The sequence below is a fragment of the Crinia signifera genome, chromosome 7, assembly GCF_055691185.1.
Source record: "Crinia signifera chromosome 7, ASM5569118v1, whole genome shotgun sequence".
NCBI classification, from domain to species: domain Eukaryota; kingdom Metazoa; phylum Chordata; class Amphibia; order Anura; family Myobatrachidae; genus Crinia; species Crinia signifera.
This window is the reverse complement of record NC_139223.1, coordinates 185,462,756-185,482,043: the sequence shown is the minus strand read 5'-3', so window position 1 is coordinate 185,482,043 and position 19,288 is coordinate 185,462,756. Positions and strand designations below refer to the sequence as shown.

The window sequence follows — 19,288 nt, the reverse complement described above, 5'->3', positions numbered from 1 at the left end:
AGTTTCAATATTTATATCAGTTCGGCCACATTATGCACCAGAATTCACACAGGGCAGTACCATTTATTGTTTATTTTTGCAACTTCTTTAAAGAATGGGAAGCCTGGCAGGTTGGGCCTCCCACACAGTGGCGTAACTACCGAGGGTGCAGGGGGTGCAGCTGCTACGGGGCCCGTGCTGTTCCTAGGGCCCGCAGCTCCCCCTGCACCCAGTTACATTAAAAGTTTTGGCAAAAAAGAGCATGAAGTGAACCTCACTACCTCAGCCGCCATCAGCGCCCTAGCGATGGACATGACCACAGTCCCCCTGGGTTGCCGGAACCTCAGCGCCCCGCCTCTCCATGGTGCCTCCCTCCTCCAACAGCCGCGCCTGCACCCTGCAGTGCACTAAAATTGAGGAGAAGCCATCCTCTACCCCCGCCCAGCAGAGTCTGCACCAACCATGAGGCGAAGCAATCATCTCCCCACGCCCAGCAGAGCCGTCGCCGACCTCCTCCAGCAGCCGCTTGTGCGTCCTGCAGCCCTGCACCGAAAGGGACTCCATCCTCTACCCCCGCCCAACAGAGCCAGCGCCGACCTTCAGCAGCCGCGGCCCGCGCCTGCAATGACCATGAGCCAGGGAAGCTGCGCTAGGGCTAGGCCTGCAGTGCTGCCTCCTGCTTCCACGCAGGGATGAGTCCACTCTGTGTCCAGCTTGGATTCCCCTTTCGCTGCCCTCCCCCTTCGTCCTGTGCCAGGATCTACTGACACTCTTCAGGCTGCAGCTTTCGGTAAGTGCCAGAGAGCCCTGTACACACCTACCCCCTTGTTATCCTAATCCCCTGTGTTACCCCCTGTAACCAGGGCCGTCTTAATATTAGGAAGGGCCCCTGGGCAACCTAGTTCACTGGACCCCCCCCAAATTAGTTTGCCCAGGAGCCCACAGTCACCTCCCCAACCCTCACCTCTCTGGCTCCGTGCGGCAGCCAGTCAGGGGATCCGATCATCTTCGCTGGGGGATCCGGGCAGCGGGATCAGGGCAGCGGCGGTAGCTAGGAGCCTGCCCTGAAGTGGCAAAGCGCTATTAACTGGCGGGGCGGGAAGCGCTGTTGCATTTGAAAAGACTGGCCAGACGCTGATTGGCTGAATTCAGCCAATCAGCGTTCGGCCAGTCTTTTCAAATGCAGCAGCGCTTCCCGCCCCACCGGCAAATAGCGCTAATGGGAAAGATGGTGGCCGGGTGGCGGGGATCCGACCATCCTCGCTGGGGAAGGGGATCAGGGCGGCGGTGGCGGTAGCTAGGAGCCCAAAGCGGCGAAGCACTATTTGTCGGCGGGGGCGGGAAGCGCTGTTGAATTTGAAAAGACTGGCCGGATGCTGATTGGCTGAATTCAGCCAATCAGCATTCAGCCAGTCATTTTAAATGCAGCAGCGCTTCTCGCCCCCCTGCCGGCAAATAGCGCTTCGCCGCTTCGGGCTCCTAGCTACCGCCACCGATGCCCTGATCCCCCTGTCGGATCACCCAGTGAGGGTGATCAGAACCCCGGCACACGGACCCCCCGAAATTAAATTCACTGCTAGCTAGGAGGTGAAGCGCTATTTGCTGGCGGGGTGGGAAGCGCTGTTGCCTTTTCAAAGACTGGCCGGATGCTGATTTTCTGAATTCAGCCAATCAGCGTCCGGCCAGTCTATTCAAATGCAACAGCGCTTCCCGCCCCGCCGGCAAATAGAGCTTCGCCGAATCAGGCTTCTAGCTACCGCGCCCGCCCTGATCCCCCTGCCCGGATCCCCCAGCGAGGGTGAGCGGATTCCCGGACCCCGGCCACCATCTTTCCCATTGGGCTGGGCCGGGGGCCCCTAGGTCCTAGGGCCCCCGGGCAACTGCCCATCGTGCCCAATGGGAAAGAAGGCACTGCCTGTAACCCTTCCTCTGTGTGCGTGTGACTCCCTGTTCCACACAGCCCCTGTGTGTGTGACACCTTCTCCCCCCTATCACCCCAGTGTGTGAACTCCTGTACCCCATTCATGTGTGTATGACCCCCCTGTAACCCCTACCCCTGTGTGAGTGAAATCTTGTCCCCTACATTCTTTCTCCTGTGTGAGACACTCTGTACCCCTTTGTATGACATTGTTTACACCCACTATCACTGTGTGTGACCCCCCTACCCCTGTGTGATTGTTTTTGTGACACCTTTTACCCCACACTACCTGATTTTTTTTGTCACCCTGTGTGTACCCTCATTCTACAAGGGGGCCCTTTCAAAAGTTTGGGGCCCTGACAGTTCTAGTTACGCCTCTGCTCCCACATAGGTGTGTGCACACAGACGCACCAAGGTGTCTGCTGCTTTTCAAATTATCTTGATTCCTATTATAATTACATATTAATTAGCGCCTCATGTGGTGGGGAATGCCAGGCTACGTCATACACTAACTGGGGGTCCACGTGCTGAAATGTACAAAAAAAACAAAGTGAAAAATTCATGTCAACCTTTTCATGTGACGATCTCTTGCTTGTGTCGACCTTTTTCCCACGGGGACCTTGTGCATTTTTTTTATCTTGAGTATTTTTTTTAATTTGTTAACACGATTCTTTCCAACATTTTTAGTCTAGACACTAAAGATAACTGTAATGTAAAAGCAAGATCCAAAGTCTAAAAACAGTGGAGTAAAGGGCCTGATTCTGGTTCTTGGATCTTGGATCTGCACATGTTATATCTGCCCCACCTGCAGTGCACAGGGTTTTGTCCATTAGAGAAAGAATTTGCATTTGAAAGTGAACCAGAATCATGCCCAAAGGGTAGATTTACCAAAGCTGCTAAAAGTGAAACCAATCAGATTTGGTCTATTATTTTGTAGGATACAATAATCTGATTGGTTGCAATGGGCAACAACACTACAGGTGAGATTTAATAGGATGAGAGATTCAGAAAGTGAGAGATTTGGGAAGAAATCTCCATTTTTTTTTAAACGTTTTTTTTTTTTAAGCGGCAATCATTTTACACTGCAAAACCAGTTTGATTTTGCAGTGTAAATGATTGCCGCTTTAAAAAAAAACCTGGAGATTTCTTCCCAAATCTCTCACTTTCTGAATCTCTCATCCTATTAAATCTCACCCTACTTGTCTGTTTGAGAATCTTTAGTATGTCGTTTTTGCTATCTACTTTAAAAAGAAAAGTCTTAATCGGCTTGTCTGGTTAAACAAAACAAATGTTGGGGTACTAATAAAATATCCCAATTTGTATACCTAGGGATTTATTTATGAAGACCCTGGCTGTTAAATCCTGTAAAAAAAAACAAAAAAAAATAATTGCCCTTTTATAATTCCAATATGATCTCACTCAAAGGTGACAGATTTACAAACCCAGCTCTTAATTAAACCCACCTGAGTTTAATATGTATGTTGATCTGGATTCTATATATTCCTTTCCCATCGTACAAATAACTCGGATTCACCTGGGTCACTGTGTGATGTGAAAGGGCTTTTTGAAAAATCCCAAATCCAGCAACCTGGCTATCTGACCTGGGTTAAAAGAAGCCTACTTTCCCAACGTTGGTAGGTATGAATTAGTAACCATGAAGGCATATGAAGTCGAACGTATTTCTCCTTCATGGAAAGGAGGACCCGGATGTGACGTGAGGTGAGAGCGGAAGTTGTTAGATGCCCTTACATCGTTTTTTAAAAATGTTTTCTCTAATTTAGGTTAGTGTATCCAGGGCCGTAACTAGGGGGGGGGGGGGGGGGGGTCTAGGGGGTCCCGCGCACCGGGCGCTGGAGGGTGGGGGCGCTAGTTTGGTGTCCCGGCAGCGTGGTCCCTGGGATGAGCAGCGGGGGTCCAGGGACTGAATTCAGCCAATCAGCGTCCGGCAAGTCTTTTCAAAGTCATCAGCGCTTCCCGCCGCCAGGCAGATAGTGCTAGGAGACGGAGTGAGTGAAGGCTGCCGCTACACCAGTCCCTGGACCCCTGGACGCTACACACAGGTATGTTGGCAGCGGGGGTCCAGGGACTGGTGTAGCGGCAGCTTTCACATACACAGCCGCTCGCTATTTGCCTGGCGGCGGGAAACGCTGATGATTTTGAAAAGACTTGCCAGACGCTGATTGGCTGAATTCAGCCAATCAGCGTCCGGCAAGTCTTTTCAAAATCTGCCTCCCGCCCACCGCCCGGCAGTGCTAGGAGCCGGAGTTAACCTTCTCCTGTCCCCGGACCCCCACTGCCTGACCCCAAGGCAGTGATTTTTTTTTTATTTTTTTTTTGTGGGGGGGCGTCCAAATAACTGCCGACCCGGGATCCGAAACACCTAGTTTTGGCCCTGCTGTAGCTGTCTTTTATTTCAGCTGCAGTGGACCCTCGCAGGCCGGCTTAGCTCATCAGGCTCCAGGCAGGAGGGCGAGCAAAGGTTTATATCCCCCCTCCGGGTAGACCCAGTGCATGATGGGAAAGGTCCTCCCGCGAAGGGGATCTAGGTGCTACCGAAGTCTAACCTAAGGGAGAAGCAGAGTCCTATACACTATACCACCAGGAACTCTGCCTGATGATAATGGAGCCCTAGGGATTGAGTGTCTGATTCAGACCAGTTCGCTAGCTCGAGCTCACTCACAGCCTAGTGAACAGGTCAGCGCCGTAAGCTCGCCCCCCCCCCCCCCAGCGCAGACCCTCGCTAGCATGTGAGGGGTTGTGTACGAGAACACATGCCCTCGCATGCGACCAAAGGCGAGAGAAATCATTCAACGGTCACCGGAGATCGCCTAAAAAGAGGCAGCTTGACATTATGTGATGTCAGCCACGCGCCCGAGCAGGGAACCCCATGCCTGTGTTCTCAGAGGAACAACCATAGTTTTCATGAGGATGCCCATAAAATGCTGCCCATTCCCCTGCCCACCCCCCTCCCTCCCCTACCCTTTAGAATGCCTCGGCGAGTGTGATACTAGCCGAAGGCGTTCGCACAGGGGGGTCTGCCCATGCGTAGAGCCCACACCATCAGAACTGGGTCAAATTCGTCCCCTTCCGATCAAACTTGAATTAGGTCCTGAGTGTTAGTGGAGGTATGAAAAGGTCGGGAGGAAGCGTCCCCGCGCGGGGGTCACTGTGCTCGCCGCGCTTCAGGGTGACGTGGATAGTGGGGGGGGGGGTGCAAAATAGCACGCAATAAAATCGCATGGGTTGCGTTTGAAATGAAGTACCATCACATCTCATCGCATCACAATGAAAAATCGCATTGCACCACAAATGGCATGCGATGCAAAGCGATCCGCGGGCAGGGGTGCACTAAAAATTAACTAAGGAAAATCGTATCACAACTAGAGATGTGCGGGCTCGGATTCCCCAGATCCGAGCCAGCACGGACGTCATCAATCCGGACCCGGATACGAGCAGCGCTCTGCACTTCCCGTCTGACTCGAATCCGGGCGCACGGGCAAAACGTCATCGCCCGGCGTCGGATTCTCGCGAGATCACGGAACCCTTAAATTCCGCAACCTTGCACCGCCATCTTCACTCCAATTTCGGAGAAGGGTAGGGAAGGGTGTGCTGCTGCTGTGTGTGGTCTCTGCTGGGGCCCGTGCTGCTGTGTACTGTGTCTCTGCTCAGTGATCAAGACATCACCATTGCAAGGATGACTGGTGCTGTGTTCTGTCTCTCCTTTGTGCTGGGGCCTGCCTCTGCTGAGTCTGCTCCTGTATAGTCAGTCACAGTGTGATAGTCCACTGGTGCTGCTAGTGCCACTGCCTGCCCTGCACTGCCTAGTGTCTGCTGCAGTCTGCTCTCTGCTGTTGCCACTGGCTAGTGCCTACCAGTACCTATTGCAGTATATAATTCCAGTGTGCTGTTGCCCCTGGCTACCAGTACCTATCACAGTATATAATTCCAGTTTGCTGTTGCCACTGGCAGTGGCTACCAGTATTTTATTTATTGCAGTATATAATTCTAGTCTGCTGTTGCCACTGGCTACCAGTATTTATCGCAGTATATAATTCCAGTCTGCTGTTGCCGCTGGCTACCAGTATTATTTATCACAGTATATAAATCCAGTCTGCTGTTTCCTCTGGCTACCAGTATTTATCGCAGTATATAATTCCAGTCTGTTGCCACTGGCTACCAGTATTTATTGCAGTATATAATTCCAATCTGCTGTTTCCACTGGCTACCAGTACTATCAGTCCAGGGGTGCCCACATGTGTGCTGTATCCATCCAGGGGTGCCCACATGTGTGCTGTATTTGTCCAGGGGTGCCCCCATGTGTCCTGTATCAGTCCTGGGGTGCCCGCATGTGTGCCGTATAATTCCAGGGGTGCCCCATGTGTCCCATATCAGACCAGGGGAGCTGCCCTTTTTTTTAATGAAAATAAAATTAAGGTGGGTTTTTTTTTTTTTTTACTGCAAGGGCTGTTAAATGCGCTGTAGTCCAGGGGTGAGCCAAGAGTGCTGTATAATTCATGGGGTGTTGCTAAGTAAGGTGTGCTGCTCTTTTTTATAATTAAAAGAATACACATTTTTATTTTGACTGCAGGAATTTGTCTGCTGTATAATTCCATGCCTGCCGCCATGTGTGCCGTAACAGTCCAGGGGTGCCGCCATCTGTGCCGTATAATTCCATGTGTGCTATATCAGGTCAGGGGTGCCACCATCTGTGCCGTATAATTCCTGGGGTAAGCCAAGTCTGCCGTATAATTCATGGGGTGCTGCCAAGTGTGCTGTATTAGTCCAGGGGTGATGCTAAGCGTGCCATATCAGTCCAGGGGTGATGCTAGGTGTGCCGTATCAGACTAGGGGGGATGCTAAGTGTGCCATATCAGTCCAGGGCAGGGTTGCCGACCCTCCCGGAATTACCGGGAGGATCCCGAAAATCGGGTCCTCCTCCCGGCCCCCCGGAAAGGTGGGCAACCCTCCCGGATTCCGGGGGACCCCCACGCCACCCCCCGATTGCGGCGTCTTCCCCATACCTTTAGGATTGAAATCGTCAATCCGCGGGTCTCAGAGGAGGGGGCGGAGCTAAAACCGCGTCATTTTAGCCCCGCCCCCTCCACGGAGATCCGTGAATTGGGGGTTTTACCATCCTGGGGGCGGGGCTTAATGATGAAAAGCTCAAGCCCCGCCCCTCGACCTGCAGCTGGAAAGTCTCCTCTCCGGGCTTCTCCCGGAGAGGAGACAGAAAAAGTCGGCAACCCTGGTCCAGGGGTGATGCTAAATGTGCCGTATCAGTCCAGGGGTGATGCTACCTGTGCCATATCAGTCCAGGGGTGATGCTAGGTGTGCCATATCAGACTAGGGGGGATGCTAAGTGTGCCATATCAGTCCAGGGGTGATGCTAAATGTGCCGTATCAGTCCAGGGGTGATGCTACCTGTGCCATATCAGTCCAGGGGTGATGCTAGGTGTGCCGTATCAGACTAGGGGGGATGCTAAGTGTGCCATATCAGTCCAGGGGTGATGCTAAATGTGCCGTATCAGTCCAGGGGTGATGCTACCTGTGCCATATCAGTCCAGGGGTGATGCTAGGTGTGCCGTATCAGACTAGGGGGGATGCTAAGTGTGCCATATCAGTCCAGGGGTGATGCTAAATGTGCCGTATCAGTCCAGGGGTGATGCTACCTGTGCCATATCAGTCCAGGGGTAATTCTAGGTGTGCAGTATCAGCCTAGAGGGTATGCTAAGTGTGCCATATCAGTCTAGTGTTTGTGCCGCACACTTGTGTGGCTTATCATAGTTATCCAGCTCCCTCGGTGCAACCTTTTGTCCTAAAAACAATATTGTAAGGTGTGAGCTGTTCAGAATAGACTGTAAATGAGTGGAAATGAATGTTATTGAGGTCAATATAGCGTAGGAGCAAAACAAATAAAAAATTCTGCGATTTTAGCAGTTTTTATGCTTTTTTAACAAAAAAATCAGAACCCAAAACCCAAGAAATCCAAACACAAAACACTTAGGAGGTGTTTGGGCAAAACCCATTAGAACCCAAAACCTCAAGGTAATCAGAACCCAAAACCCAAAACCTGAAAAGTGGCCGGTGCACATCTCTAATCACAACGCATTGCACCGCAAAATTGCATGCAATGCAATACAATGCGATTTTCCTACGGTGCGGTACGTATGTAAATTGGGCGCCGTGCTATTACACAAGTACTGTACCTTATTTTTCTTTCCATGTTTTTTCTCTATAACTGCTCACAAGCTTGTATTGAAAAGTGTTTTGTTTCCTTTGTGCAGATAAAATTGATTGTAAAAAAATAATTGACAGAACTTGTTCAAAAAGCGTAATCTAAAGTGAAAGAACAGAACGCTATTTATATGGCAAATGCATTTAGGAAACAAGATCTGTCTGTGGTTTCAGCTTTCAGCACTGTGTTGTAACAGGCAGCCAATGGCAACAGGCAACAGTGTAACCAATGAGGTATGGCCTAGCATGTTACATGCTAGCACAGCCCTGCTGTAATGTGCCCAGCAGCCTGGGGGTCAGTGTTATCTGGGACTGGCTGCAGGAGTGTAGGGTAGCATCTGTCCTCTCTGCTGCTGCTGCTGCTGCTGCTGCACAGTGTACAGCACCGTGTACAGCCCAGGCTGATGTCATGCACTCACTTGGTGATGAAATCAAAGGCTTCTCTAAGAACAAACTCAAAAAGCAATGTACGAGAGTCACCACCTTATCAGGGAAGAGAATTATAGAGACTTGGAAAGATTCCCTGGTGCATGTAGTGGATGATCCTGATCAGCGGGGTGACACATCCTGTGGGTATGTGCAGGATCTCAGCCTGGACCTGCAGATCGGGGTCATCAAGCCATGGCTATTGCTGGGTAAGTATATAGACAGTATGTAAGAGTGTGTGCCTTTCTAGTGTGTGCAAAGCAAGTGGGAGTAAGAATTGTACTACAAGTCCCAGCATGCTCAAGCACCGGTCTTCAGGAGCAAAAGTCAAGTTTGGCATGCTGAGACTTGTAGTTAAAAATGACAATACACACATGTCTTATAAATATTCTTATTCTTTAATAACTCATTTTTATGCCTATTATATGTTCATTTCTTGCAGTGTATATATGCTGTCCTTTTTCTTATTGTCTTAAGCTGGGTACACACTAGACGATATTTGGAACAATTTTGCCAGTGTGTATGCACTATGTTGCTTCCATGTGTCGTCAGCATCATCCTCCGTCGACTGTGCATGCAGGACGATTGAGGACTTTGCAATCGATGGCGGCATTGCCAATTGTGTATGCACGTGCCAATGATGGCTCCCGCGTCGGGTCACGACCGTTGTCACATAGTGTGCACCCAGGATACAGACACTAGGTCTACAAGCATTAGGTTGACACCACTAGGTCGACATGATTGAAGGTCAACATGCAGGAAGGTGGACATGGGTTAGGTCGACAGGGTCATTAGGTCGACATTGGTAAGGTTGACAGTCAGTGAGGCACCGTGCCCGAAGCATGGCGAGAGGACACGGTGCTATGTTTCAGTGTCCATGTTGACTGTGTCGACATTTGGGACAAAAAAATACCTTTTGACTGTCAACCTTCCCCATGTCGACCTAATGCTCGCGTCGACCTACTGACCTGTCAACCTAACCCATGTCGACATTCAGTCATGTCACCCTTCATGCATGTCGACCTAGTGGTGTCGACCTAATGCTACGTTTAGCAGTCAATTAACTCAAAACTATGTTTTTGCAAATGCAGGGAGGACATATAAACTCCACAAAGACAGGGCCCTATGTGCTTTTGTGTATTATGGTAATTAGAACATTGTTTATTGTCACCGACACCTCTACGGGACACAAGCACGGAACAGAAGCAATGCTTGTTACCTGCATTATCCTGCATCATTGCTTACGTTTATTCGGTAGCTTACGCCTAATTGAAACAGGAACCGGAGACCAATTAATGGGGACTACTTATACTTTATCTGGGGTAACCAGTGTTCCTCTTTATAATAATCATATCCAATTCCATTGTTTGTATGTATAATGTCTACAAATATTTAAACAAAGCATTAGTACTTTTCTGCCTGTTTGGATTGTTTCTAGAATAAAATGTTTCTTTTCTCTGCATTTCCGGCATCTCCCCAGGGTCCCAGGATGTGGCGCAGGATCTAGATGTATTAAGAAAGTACAAGGTAAAAGCTGCGTTTGGTCATTTCGTATACTATGGTAGATCTCATTGTGTAGGGGCGAAGTCACTGGCAGAGAGGAGAGAGGAATTACATTCCCACTAAAGGATTTATCTGTCATCACCTAAAGTGCTCATCTATTATTTACCCGTTGCTGTATTGGGTATCCGGATGACAGATCTACAGTGCCTAGGTATACAGTCAATAGGTCGACGGCTGATGGTGGACATACATGAGGTTATAAGGTACAAAAGGTCAACAGCTGAAAGGTTGACGCGTTCAAAAGGTTGAAATGACAACATACAAATGTGTATTTTTGGGGTCTTCTACGTTTTCACAGCGTAATGCTTGATTTGGGTGGCAGACAGGGTCCCGACAGTCAAAACACCGACAGCCGGGTTCCCGACGGCCTCCGGCTAATTTCCATAGTGGGGGTCCACGACCCCCATAGAGGGAGAATAGAATAGGTGGCGAGCGTAGTGTGGCGAGCGCAGCAAGCCCACAAGGGGCTTAGTTGCGCTCGCCATGCTGTCTGGGTCCGACCACTCTGGATCCCGACGTCGGGCTAATGACTGTCGGGATCCCGACTGCCAGACCCCTGTACCACACCCCTTGATTTACTGTCCACGTCGACATATTACCCAGTGTGGTGAGCAGGGTGAGGGCCTACGATTGTACTGATGGTGGTCACATAACATGGAATATCCAAGATTCATCACCCTGTTGAACTTTTTCACGTCGACCTTAACCACCGTTGACCGGTTGTACCTGTTGATCTAATGCATGCCACATGCCGTAGGTTGTTAACCTACTGACATTGCACATCTGTTAACCATATTGGCTGTACTGTGTAGATCATTAGTTCTCAAACGGTGGGTCCTGACCCCAAAGAGATTTAAATAAGGGAGCCACACCAGCTGCAACCAACTGCAATTCCAAACTGACACCCTGGCAGTTGGTGTTTCTACCTATTTGGATTTTGAATTATGCTGCAGCCCCTCCTCTGGAGCTGCCACTGGTCGCAACCGTCTCAGCATGGGGTCACGACTCCATATTGCAGGGGGGGGGGGGGTGGTATGACAATGGTCAGTTGGGATTCCAATGGTCAGTATACCGACGTCTGAATCCCGAGCACTGGAACTCCAACAGAGGGGAGCCATGCTGCGGGCTTGGTGGCTCGCTTCGCTAGTGGACCCCCACAATGGAGCATAGCCCCTGTCAGTTGGGATCCCGACTGTTGTGCATTTGATCAGTCTGGATTCTGACATCTGTATACTGACCGTTGAGATCCCAACTGTCAGGCCGTCATCCAGCACCACATATTGATGACCGTCAGGCTGGTGACTTCTCTAATCTCTCAGTCAGTGATCCAAGGACAATTCAACGGATTTTCAGACTCCTCGAATTGTTTTATGCCTCCACAATGCTGCCTTACATGTGCCATTTTCAGACTACACGTGTGTGGCGACTATTCTACGATCACTTGCTGGGGACCTGTAAAAATATTTGTTGTCCTACAGGGTCTTAGACCAAAATAGTTTGAGAATCCCTGTTGTAGATACACAATCTTTGCTTTTTAAAGACCGTATATTAGATAGATAAATACATACTCATGTAAAATGTAGATACAACTCATGTGTCTCATGGCTTTATACTGTATATAAACTGTATAGAAAAGATTTATCTTCCTTTGTCCCCTGAAACAAAAGTAAGGTTCAGTTCAGTTAGACACGAGGGGGGCTTCGATGCGCTTGCACCCTGTTGGAATACCAGCAATCAGAATCCCAACTGTTTGGGCGATATTCCACTCCCATTCTGGAGGTTCCCCTTTAGGGCTATTTCACATGCTCCGGCTCCTGCTGGGCGGCGACAAACCCGCACGGCCAGGAAGCTGTGCCGCACACAGCAGTTTACAATGGTGGGGATGGCCACAGCCTGGCAGCCGTCCCTTCCAATGGTGGATCCGGCTGCTACCGGGCGTCCGGGCCTTGGCCATCCCGTGTGAATGGACACATTTGTGTGTGCGGCACGGCTTCCTGACCGTGCGGGGTTCCATCCGGCAGGAGCCGGAGCATGTGAAATAGCCCTAACTCTTAATCTAACCGGAATAGAACTAGATTTTTTAAAAGTGTGTACCAATTAATGTAGGTCAGGCCTCCACCCTGTATTACTATATATGTATCAGAATTCACATTCAGTGCTTATCTTTATGTCATACAGGTTACACATATCTTGAATGTGGCATATGGTGTGGAAAATGTGTACCCAGAAGAATTCACTTACAAGAAGCTCTGCATCCTCGATCTACCCGAGACGGACATCGTATCATATTTCCCAGAATGCTTTGATTTTATAGAGCAAGCAAAGACAAAGGTAGGAACATTGGGGCAGATGTATTAAGCCTTAACAAGAAATAAATGCAAGGGTGATAAAGAGAGAGAGATAAACGTCCAGCCAATCAGCTCCTTACTGTAACATGGCAGTTAGCAGGTGATTGGCTGGACATTTATTTCTCGTTATCACCCTTGCATTTATCTCTTGTTAAGGCTTAATACATCTGCCCCAATATCTCCTATAATGCTGCATGTCTGCTTCAGCGCGTCAGTTTCTATGTATTTTTTCCTTTACACAGTTGCTAGAGGCAGAGACACCCTAGTTCTGTGGTGGAGACCAGCGGCAGCTCATACCTATTTGGAGGAGGGGGGCTTCCGCTGCCGTGCTGCCTGATCTGGAGCAGAGGAGAGGGAGGAGGAAGGGATATTGGGCCTTATTCTAGTTCACTCTTAGAGGCAAATTGCTTCTGAAATGGACAAAACCATGTGCACTGCAGGTGGGGCAGATGTAACATGTGCAGAGAGAGTTAGATTTGGGTGGGGTTTTACTTCAAAGTGAGATCTATATTGCAGTGTAGAAATAAAGCAGTCAGTATTTTCCCTGCACAGAAACAAAATAACTCACCCAAATCCAATTGTATCTGCACCTGTTACATCTGCCCCCCTGCAGTGCACATGGTTTTGTCCATCTGAGAAGGAATTTGTCTCTAAGAGTGAACTACAATTAGGCCAAGCCGCTGGCCAGTTGCCAGCACCTGTGCCATAGATCTGACAGGTCCCGGGACTGCACATGCGCACAAACAGTGGTGGGATTGTACATGCACAAAACACAGGCTTTATGGACTGCATCGGCGGCAGCCCATAGAAACTGGGCAGGGCTGCCTGGAAATCCCCCTAGAGAGAGAAAACACCTCCCAATGGGACTGCCTATCCTGCAGGTGACTGGCAGGTAGCACTTCCAGTGGGAAGTCACAGACTGCAACTGGCTCACTGATGTGGCGGATTTTACCGTCATGGACCCATTCGGATGATTATTGATGATCGGGATGATAATTGGACAGTGTGATGCCCAACATGAGGAATATTCCTGCTGATGTTCACCTTTTGATCCATCCCGTAAAAAAATCTTTATGAATAACCTCATGTGCTACAGTATATTGACAAATGTTGTGGGTATAGTACACGACTTTATATGGATTATTTTCTCATCAGACCAAGGGGAGGATGCTCTAACATCCGCGCCCCCTTACCGCCCCCTATCACCGGCTACCACATACATAATTATTGCATATGCTGTAACATATGCGATAATTATGGCAAAGGACAGCTCTTGCGTTAAGAGCTGTCCTTTGCGTTGAATCAGCGGTTCCCATCGGGACCCGGCGGCACTCCCCCCTCCCTCCCTTACCCAGCACTGTGCTGCTGCTGGTGTGGCGGGGGTGCTATCTCTCCTCCCCCCTGCACCCAGAAGAGTATCATAGTACAGGGAGGAGGAGGAGGTCACCGGTCCGGGACACAGGTGAGGAGGGGGCGGCGGGGGTTGGTGCGGGCGGCGGTGGGTCGGTGCGGGGGGGGGGGTCACGCTAGAAGCCCATAGGCTTCTATGAGGCATCACCAGATTTTTCTGGCAATGACCCCCGCCGCGGTAACGATGCAGGGTTTTTACCGCATTTTTAGTTTAAAGAATCTCCCCCCTAAAATAGATTACTTATCATAGATTACCATCTGGGAAGATTAGATTGCACATCCCTTTGTTGTGTGTGTGGCATCCAGTTGCCTTGTGAAGAATTGTTTACAGGACACCTGAATCCCACTTTACATAACGACCTCGCTCAGGTTACCTACAGCTGTTGACACCTAAAAGTTTTCCGCTTTGTGTACATGTCTGGGCTCACGGAAAAGCATTCAGTGATTATATTACGCCGCATTATAATAGCGCTTTCCTGTTCTCTCTTCATTTACAGAAGATTCTACTGTACTTGAAGTGTACAAAACAATTCATATTTAATGAGCTAGATTTTTAGGGCACTAAATCATTAACACAATAGATAACGAGCTTATTGCCTTAAAGCGTTTCGTTTTAGGAAATTATCAAAACTTTATAGATAGGTTTATTTTTATTTTATTTTTATAATCTATTTTGTATGTTTTTATCTTTTTCATTTTTATATAGCACTTTATATTTATATAGACTGTTTATTTCTTTGGTGCTTCAGACAAGATAATCAGTAGGAGTTAACATTGGCGGCTCCAAAGTTGGGGCTGCAGCACTCTTTGAAATTCATATAGGTGACCCACACCAACTGCCAGTGATATCCATCTGTCAGTGGCCCTTAAGCTGCCCATACACGCTGCGATCCCAGCATGCGTTCTGGGCTACAATAGCATCCAACACATCGCATTGCATGCCTTGTGCATGCAATGCGATGTGATGAAAATCAGTTACAAAACGTATGTGCAGCACATACTTTTTGTACTGTGCGATGAGGTGCCGCGGGAGCGCGCACCTCAAAGCACACATCGGACCCGCCGGGATCGCAGCGTGTATAGGCTGCTTAATTCAGATCTGATCGCAGTACAAATTTGGGCAAAACCATGTGCACTGCAGGTAGGGGAAAAGGTATCATGTATAGAGAGAGTTAGATTTGTGTGAGTTATTTTGTTTCTGTGCAAGGTAATACTGGCTGCATTATTGTTACACTGTACTTTAGATTTAAGTTTCAACACACCCCACCTAAATTTAACTCTCTTTGCACTTACATCTGCCCCACCTGCAGTGCACATGGTTTTGAGAACAAATTTGTGTTGCGATCAGATCTGAATAAGGGCCAGTTTTTGGATGTTTGGAAAGGGGGGGGGGCAGTCGTGTTGCTCCCCATTCGGCGGGTCGGCGGGCTGTGCTGAACTGTTTGCTAAGCTGCTGAATCAAGCCCTTTGTTGCATGTAAAGCAACTCCAACCACATTTGAATTACCCCTATACGTACTGTGTATTTCCTTTGAAAATTGTCCACTTTCATTTTTGTGACAACCCGGCTGTTGTTAAACTACACATCCCAGCATGCTCTGCTACAGTTTTGCTATTTTGCCATGCTAAAAATGATGTGGGGCATGCTGGGATTTGTAGTTGGAGTGTCAAGGTTAGCCATCACTGCCCTAATCCCACGTTATTCTGTCATATTTGGGACCTTTCTATAAACATTGCTGAGGCTAAAATAACTCTTTTCTAACTGTACATAGCAAAGTTGCTAATAGCGATCCCTGAGACAGTTCCCTGACATTTATATATCGCAGCATACAGGAGGTTATTCTAGATAACACGCAGTGCTGTGTGTCATTTTTAGGCCGCCGCTCCCCTTCACAGGGCGAATTCGCTCACACGGCTGCAAATGGATGTTCGGCATAAACATCCATTCGCAGCCTACGGGGCCAAACCCACATCATTCAACCATAGAACGATGTGGAAGGTACACACAAAATGAAGACACTCTCAGGTGTCTTAGCTTTGCGTGTGTTCTGTGGGGGAACATAGCGGGCAGCTGACATTTGGGTCAGTACCATGGAAACACCCTAGCATTTTCATGAGAACACCCATGAAATGCCAGGCGTTCCAATGGGCGCGACTATCTGCCACTGCCCCACACCCCCGCCTGCACTGGTGGGGGTGAGTGCCTGGCTAACAAAGTGTTTGCCGCATGCTCGAAAGTCTGCATGCGCAGTAAAGAAACATTGCGCACTGGGAAACTTTAAGTATTATATTTTTATTTGGCAATTCCACACTTTATGTCTTGGCAGAACGGTGTGCTCCTCATCCACTGCAATGCGGGAGTGTCTCGCGCACCAGCAATCATCATCGGTTATTTGATGTACAACGAAAAACTGAATTTTGCCAGAGCCTTTTCTATAGTCAAAAATGCAAGACCTTCGGCGTGCCCAAACCTGGGATTCATGGAGCAACTCCACAAGTATCAGGACTGCCTTAGAAGACAGACAGATGGTATACATGAAAAGACAGACTGACCGGAACTCATAAGACTTCTGTTCCCCTTATTCCAGAGTTCTCAGCTTTCTGTCTTTATAGTAGTTGCATTTTATGTATTTTTTTTTTCAAGAGGTGTGTTGTCCATGTCGTAGTAATTTATTCTACAGTGTTTCGTATACACGGACTCCATCTTTGCCTATAGTATGTTCGCTTTCCAGCCCATGTTGTCATAGCAGCAATGTCAAATGTGCCTGACTCAACCAGGCCTCGCTCTACGAGGATATAGAATGGAGATGTACATTGTGTGCAGCAGCCGCTTGGATTACACTGTACCTACCTACTCTCATCAGATGGGAATTGTACCATTATGCTATGCAGGACATTAATGAAGTGATTTGCTGACAGTGTTCTCATGCGTCTCCCCGACAGATTCCAGAGAAAAAGGACAAAAAACAGTTAAGTATGAATTGAACATGGTTACTGCCCAATCATCTGTCTTATTCTGGGTACGCCTTGAGAGATATACCGTCCAGTCAGGCGGTTCAGACCGAAATATCACCTACATCGCTAAGTGCATATGCCAGGATTGATGTACTGCTCATCAAACCTAGCGATATCTAATGCGTATCACGCAGTGTATTCAGCAAACTAGACGATCATATGTCATAATATGTCGGACTGATTTGACAGCACCTTCATGCCACTTACTAGAACTGACAGCCCCTCCAGGTAAAATCTGCCAGTGTTCTCTGCCTAAGTGAAGCCAGATGCAGACTGTGAGACTGCGCTGGCTTCACTGTGACTGGTAGTGACTTCCTATTGGCAGTCCAACCTGCCAGTCACCAAAGGCAGTCCCATTGGGAGGTGTTCCCTCCCTCCAGAATGTCTCTACATGGGCTGCTGAGCAGCAGCCCATAAAAAAAAACGGGTTCTACACATGCGCAGTACGAGGACGATACTGCGCATGTGCTGGATCCTGAATATGCCTCTCTGAGCTGCTGCAAAAGCAGCCCATAGAGTCTGGGTGCCAGCCCATGCACAGTACATGTGTATGCAACGCTTTTTTGTTGTGGAAAGAGGTATCCTACCAACCTAAAGTTAAATACATATCTATAGAAGTTCCCAAACTCTGGATGTGTTCAGATACTTATTTATTAACAGTTTCTTATATAGCGCACACATATTCCGCAGCGCTTTATAGAGAATATTTGAACATTCACATCAGTCCCTTCCCCGGTTGAGCTTACAATCTATATTCCCTACCACATGTACAGGCACACACATATTAATTCTAGGGCTAATTTAGTTGCCAGACAATTAATCTACCAGTATATTTTTGGATTGTGTGGGGAAACCGGAGTGCCCGGAGGAAACCCACGCAAGTACAAGGAGAATATACAAACTCCGCACAGTTGGGATCATGATGGGAATGGAACCCATGACCTCAGCACTGACCATTACACCATCCGTGCTACTTATTTTATTCCTTTCTGAAATGAACCAACGTCTTGTTTCTGCTGCTGAGGGTGAATGAGCGGAGGACATGATTGCCTCAGATGGTACAAAGTAACAGTCCAGGACAGAGTAGCGTACAAATCTGATAACCAGGTATCCAGGACCCCAGTTGATACACTTAATGAGCATCAGAGCAGAGCTGGCATCAGCCGATAATAACTTATTTTCCATTTATTTATTTATTTACTTACTTTCCATACAGTCTCAGTAAATTGCATTCATTCAGCTTGTCCTGTTTTTTTTTTTTTTTTCTGGAATCTGGTTTATGAAATGCTTTGCGATGTAACGCAACGTTTCTCACCTGTTTCATGTTTACGTATTTTTTTCCATTTAAGTACATACATTTTTGTTATGTTTCAAAAACAGATTTAATTTGCTATAGGAGTAAAAAGTAACCTGTTCATGAAAATGGCTGGTTCTTTATTTACCTATTGGCTATAAATTAACAAAAAGTTACTCCTAGAGGTTCTAATGTACAATTTTGTTAGAAGCTTCTTCCCTATATTACTCTGTTACCAGTTATTTCCATTATGCCCCCCAACCCACCGAGCGCCATGACAGTGATGCACCCTCTATAGTTAAGCCACTGGGAACACCATGATAGACTTCTCGTCATTTTTAGAACATTACAACACAACAAAACTCTTGGCCACTCATGTTAAAAGAGGCATCAGAACTCCCAAATACCACAAAACGAAAATGGTGTCTAATACCACTTTCAGACATGCGACCCAGCAGTTATCCAGCATTTTGAGTGCCGGGTAATTTTGGCAGATGCAGTCTGACCCCTTTTCACACTGAACAGCAAATTTCTGGGCTTAAAATGTCAACCCAGTAATTTGTTGAAATACACAGGTATTTTTCAGTGTGAAAGGGTCAACATGGGTCGGCAATCCGGGATTTAAGACATGGGTTGACCCTTTTCCACACTTGACAAATTACCGGGTAGAACTGCTTCAATCGGTAATTTGATGTTCATTGTGAAAGCTGTATAATAGCGAAAATACCCTTATCATGAGCTGCGTATGAACCTCTATCATTGACGCTGCTGCCACTGGCAGCCATTCCCCGTCGTAGCGACCCTCCCTCATGCTAACCAATACCATCACTCAGCTGTTGGTCATTTGGGCTCCCTACTGATGTGACCTACAGTGCTGTAAAGTGAGCTGCTGCTTTGCAGCATCACTTTATTGCTCCGGGGGCCACAGAAGCAGCAGGGTCGCCCGATGACCGGCAAGTCCTCACCAGAGCATCAATCACCGCTCCCTGGGTATGTGGGTATAACTATTATAAAAAAAAAATTTACAGAGTGATCAGCATTGGACGCACATAGCTAATCATGCTGCCCTGGTTTCCACATTGCCTAGGGGCAGAGAAAGCTG

At 48.1% G+C, this 19,288-nt stretch overlaps 1 protein-coding gene across 1 annotated transcript; it reads left to right on the top strand.

Annotated features, from left to right (window-relative positions):
- Positions 1-8,394: 8,394 nt before the first annotated feature.
- Positions 8,395-18,736, top strand: DUSP19 (dual specificity phosphatase 19). Its single transcript, XM_083154678.1, has 4 exons — positions 8,395-8,766; positions 10,038-10,084; positions 12,299-12,451; positions 16,205-18,736. The coding sequence occupies exons 1-4, from the start codon at positions 8,541-8,543 to the stop codon at positions 16,427-16,429; spliced, it is 651 nt and encodes a 216-aa protein (XP_083010804.1). The 5' UTR covers positions 8,395-8,540; the 3' UTR covers positions 16,430-18,736.
- The last annotated feature ends 552 nt before the right edge of the window (positions 18,737-19,288 follow it).